Consider the following 5,054-nt stretch of genomic DNA (forward strand, 5'->3'; position numbering starts at 1 on the left):
CGTGAACAACGTTAGTGAACAATGTTCACGAACCATATTTATTAATAAAGCTCTTTTCAATATACTAAATAAACAATAAAATAAAATAAAATAAATAAATTTAAATTATCAATCTTAATAACCAATCAAATAATTAAAAGTTTCAAACAATCAAACAAACTTGAATTGAGAGCTTGATAACATCTAAACGAACCAAGTTCAAACAAAGCTCAAGCCAAGCTCGAACCAAGCTCAAGCCAAGCTTGAATTGAGAGCTTGATAATATCTAAACGAACCAAGCTCAAGCCAAGCTTCAAACAAGCTCAAGCTCGTGAAAAATAAATCAAGCCAAGCTTGAACACTCATTTCAAAAGCTTGGTTCATTTTAAGCTCGGCTCGGCTCGGCTCGGTTATCTTATCAAACAAGCTTGAACACCCCAAAACTCGGCTCGGCTCGACTTGTTTACAACCCTAATCACAAGGGGATTTGATGCCCTCACGTCCACAATTTAGATCAAGGAGCATTCGAAGATGATCTCATGCATCAAGACTAAGCTTCCCTTCTCTTTTTTCTGAATTTTGTCTTGATTGCAACTGTTGGAATGATAATCTCTGTTTGTAACTCCGTTTATATGAAGTAGACTCTTGATTCTAGGATTAGGGATTGACCCTATGATATGTAAACACTATTTCTTTTGAGTCTATTGAGTTTGATTGCTTCTTATTCAATGATATATATGTGTGTTTGTGATCCGGATCTACTGTGTACATACAATCTCGATGCCAAAAGCATGAGATTCATATTTCACGAGGATTTGAGGATGAACCGAAGGGAAAACACAATCCTCTGATCCATAAAAAAATGAAGAGTCGGCTATGACAGTAGATTGGTATGCCACAAGGAGTGATAGACTATCATAAATCTTAATGGATAAATTTCAATTAGTCGCCACATAGTAGAAGAAGGCAACTCGGGGGTTATGGGATCATGTAATAGGGATCTCCTTAGGAAAGTAATCCCTTAGCTTTGCCGCTCTGAAAGTTGACGATGAATTAGAATGGATACGCAGATGTACATAGTTTCAAAAGTCCACATCGGATACCCTAGGATAGTCTACCTACATAAACAATCATTGAAGATAGGAAACCAAATATAAATTGGATGTTTACAATCATTATGGTAAAATTGAAATCCTAAAATTACTTTTCCAAATCAAATACCCTCATATCACACTCCTCTCTCTTCTCATTCAAATCTTCTCTCACTGAACTCTACTATTCTTACTAAGATCTCTAGTTCTAGAACAACCTCTTCCTCGTGATTAGTTTAGATAATTGAATTTATTAAGTAAACTAGCACTTAACTATCAGTTATTATGGCATCAATATATTTTTATAGCTTGATGACACTTCGTGCACTTACCGTTTATACACATCAGACAGCATGAAAAGAACACATGACATCTCGTCGTACACATGCATATGATACATCATAAGCAACAAAAATTAGTTTATAAACAACAACAACAAACATTCCCTTGTTCTACTTTTAAGTGAGGAAGCTAGTGCGACGGATAATAGCTCAGAACAGTATACGTGGTTTGTATCACAGTGAGAACAAATAGGGCAAGAACACCAAATAATGAGATAGCTGCCCAAGGACTACTAAAGTAGTCGCGATTCAACCTTGCGCGCCATTTGTTGCATCTAGTGTCGTGGTGCTTCTTCATGGCAAAGATGACGTCCGCAATGTAGAAATCTTCTGAGTTATAGCATAGATTCGTGTTAAGTTTGCTAAATAGAGTGGCAATTTCTTGGCTGTCCCCTAAATCGCTAATAATGATTTCATGTTGTTGAAGCAATTCGACATCTGCTGCCGTATCTATGAGGTAGTCCATAAACACCGCATAGGATGTGACACGGAACTTGGAATCAGTTGAACATTGCTCGTACGCGATAAGATTTCTCAAGAGCGAGTTGGTGGGGTAGTATATGTGAATTTGGGGAATCTCCAACTTGCCTTTATGAAATGTAATGTCCAGGAAACTCTTGGCTTTCTGTTTTCTTTTGAAGTGAATTCTAGCTTCATTGCATACTGTAGCATTGGGAATCCATGGTAAGTCAGGGACAGGGAGATCCTCCTCGGGGTTAGCATCTCGACCAGTGCGTTTCTTGTTCACCTGCGATAACAAAGAGGAGCGCAGCTTTGATGGCAACGAGACGCATACTGTTTCAACTAGTTTAGAGTTGCAGAGGAAGCCAAATGTGGAGGACTGGTTGTCATTGCCCTTGCCATTGTCATTGCCATTGTTTGTTGTCGGATCAATGCAAGAAAGAAAAAGATGAATTATGTGGTGAATAGTCTCATTGTCGGAGGTAAATTCAATGTTACTGAAGAAATATTTTCGGATGAACATGAATGTTAGACTTCTAAAGAAATCACGGTCGTACTGAGGAAATGCAGATAGGAACAAAGTTTCAAGAAGAAAGAACGGAAGCTGGTTTTCGAGAATGAAGATATCTTGTAGTGCATTAAAACGAGTCCACAAGGTACTCTCTTCTGAAATCTCCATCGGGTCGATCCACCCCGTTATTGTAAGCATCACAAAGCATCCGTCTAGCAACATCATTTCCACAAAACTGTTGCTGCTCATGTTCACTTCCTCCGAATAGGCACCGCGTGCTTGCGTTTCCAGACCCTTGATCAGATCCAGATAGTCCTTCAAGACCATATCACAGTTCAGATGGAGGACAGCCTTGAGGTACTTCCATTTGAGCTGATTCATGGCCTGTAGATGAGGTTTGTCGTGGTGGTAGGGGCCGAGCGAGACGAGCGATGGCTCATATGCTTGAGGGTCGACCTTTTTCATGATATCCGGGACTCTGTATATTGTTGCCCCTCTTTTTCTGTCCCACAAATTTGTGTCTGACAGCCTATTCTCCAATGAGATTACCCAGTCCATTTCCAGCCTCTCAACTTCTGTGTTATTCATCTTGATTCCAAAGGATTTGCCCTTTAGAATTTACAATGATTCAAATAGTTATAAATGCAGCGATCAAACAGAGGAAGGAAATAGCACAAAGGAAAGGAAGGAAAATGGATCAAGAGACTGAGAAAACAATCAAGTAAAAAACTAACCTTAGAAAGCTTTCGCTAGGCTAAAGTAGCTCTATCTGTCTTTCAGCAGCTGCCCAATTCTTTCCACGGAACAATCTCAAGCTTGCTTATGGATTGCTACTTTCTCACGCAAGCAAGGTCCTATACAGGCGAAGACTGTTGATTGAAACTGATATAACAAAAATCTTATAATATAAAAATATAATAGGCTACAAAATCATATTTTAATTAAAAAAATGTCTAATATCTTATGGGAAAATTTACATGCACTCCCCATTGGTAAATATAACTTTACATGCAGTCTCCGTCCATGAAAAAAAAAAATTTCACTCCCCAATCAAACATATTTACCTAATTGCCCATGATATTTTTAGGTACAAAAAGTCTAAAAATCAGTATAAATCCTCTTAAATTCAGTATATTAAATTAGAATCTAGTATATTTTCTATCAAATTGAGTACGATTCTTTTTTCACCTCAAAGTATACTCGATTTTAATTTAATGTGCTGAATTTAATAGAAAATATACTCGATTTTTAATATAAAGTACTAACTTTAAGAAGAATTGTACTCATTTTCGGACTTTTTGTACTCAATTTTTAACTTTTTGTACCTAAAAAATATGGGTTAATTTCGATAGAAAATATACTCGATCCTAGTATAGAGTACTGGATTATAGTGTAAATTGCTGAATTTAACAGGAATTATACTTATTTTTAGATTTTTTATACCTAAAAAATAAGAAGGACAATTTTGATAGAAAATATACTCGATTTTTAATATAAAGTACTGACTTTAAGAAAAATTGTACTCTTTTTCAAACTTTTTGTACTCAATTTTGGACTTTTTGTACCTAAAAAATCTGAGGGGCAATTTAGGTATCAATATTTGCATGAGGGGGTTGAAACAAGTAATACTTTACATGCAGGGAATGGAAACAAAGTTTTTTGGGCATGAGGATTACATACAAAGTTATGATTATCATTGAAGATTTTTCTCTAATTTACCGATATCTTATTCTAGAAGTTTTGTTCTGTTATGTGTGAAAGCTGTTTACGGCAATAATTATCAGAACATACACACGAGATCAGAAGAAAAATATAATATGTTTTGGTCATATTACAAAGTTGAAATCCTAACAAAAATATATTTTAATTATCAATAAACAAACTCAAAGTTAGTCATTTCTAATTGGATTTGTAAGGGCATAATAGATATCATCATCTATTTTTCTTCAACATTAAAAATATTACCTTGTGATTATTTGAGATTCAAGAATAGACATCTTAAAAATCAAAACACACTCCTATGTTATAATATAAAAAGAACTCAATGATATGTTATAACATAGAAAAGAAATATTTTGTATTCTATCACTAATAATTTAGTTTTGAAAAATTATCATGATTCTCCCATTAGTATTAAAAACCTATCTTGTGATTATTTGAGAATGAAGAGTAAACAAAAACACAAATCAAAACAACTTGTATGATATAACATAAGAAAATCATAGTTAATTGACATAAAACTTTATGTTACAAATTAAAAAATATTTTAAATATTTGGCATAATATAACCTAAATACATAAATAGAGTGACATGATTTAACATATTTACAAAGATAATGAATTTTAGAAATATTAATCTTTTATATTATATAATTCAACTTTTTTAAAATGCAATTTTAATTTTATACATCATAGAATTATTTCGTAAAAAGATATAATTATTTTAGTATTTTTATATCCAACTGACACAATTTAGTTTTAATAAAAATCAGCAACACAAAATAGAAACAATTAAATCAACCAAAAAATAATTACAAAATATACTCTCTTAAATTTTAATCAATCAAAATTTATCCGTAAAGAGTTACCTAACATCCTCAACCAATTAATCAGGCATTTATTTTTCCTGACAGGAACAGCAACAAGTATGCTAGCAGCAACGTGGAAGTA

At 33.9% G+C, this 5,054-nt stretch overlaps 1 protein-coding gene across 1 annotated transcript; it reads right to left on the bottom strand.

The window, feature by feature from the left end:
* Positions 1 to 1,398: 1,398 nt before the first annotated feature.
* On the bottom strand, positions 1,399 to 3,244 carry LOC121977992 (UPF0481 protein At3g47200-like). The gene is made up of 2 exons (XM_042530388.1): positions 3,119 to 3,244; positions 1,399 to 2,993 (listed from the first exon to the last, which is right to left on the bottom strand). The coding sequence occupies exon 2, from the start codon at positions 2,970 to 2,972 to the stop codon at positions 1,542 to 1,544; it is 1,431 nt and encodes a 476-aa protein (XP_042386322.1). The 5' UTR covers positions 2,973 to 2,993; positions 3,119 to 3,244; the 3' UTR covers positions 1,399 to 1,541.
* Between the last annotated feature and the right edge of the window lie 1,810 nt (positions 3,245 to 5,054).

Source organism: Zingiber officinale, chromosome 4B, assembly GCF_018446385.1.
Source record: "Zingiber officinale cultivar Zhangliang chromosome 4B, Zo_v1.1, whole genome shotgun sequence".
Classification (NCBI taxonomy): domain Eukaryota; kingdom Viridiplantae; phylum Streptophyta; class Magnoliopsida; order Zingiberales; family Zingiberaceae; genus Zingiber; species Zingiber officinale.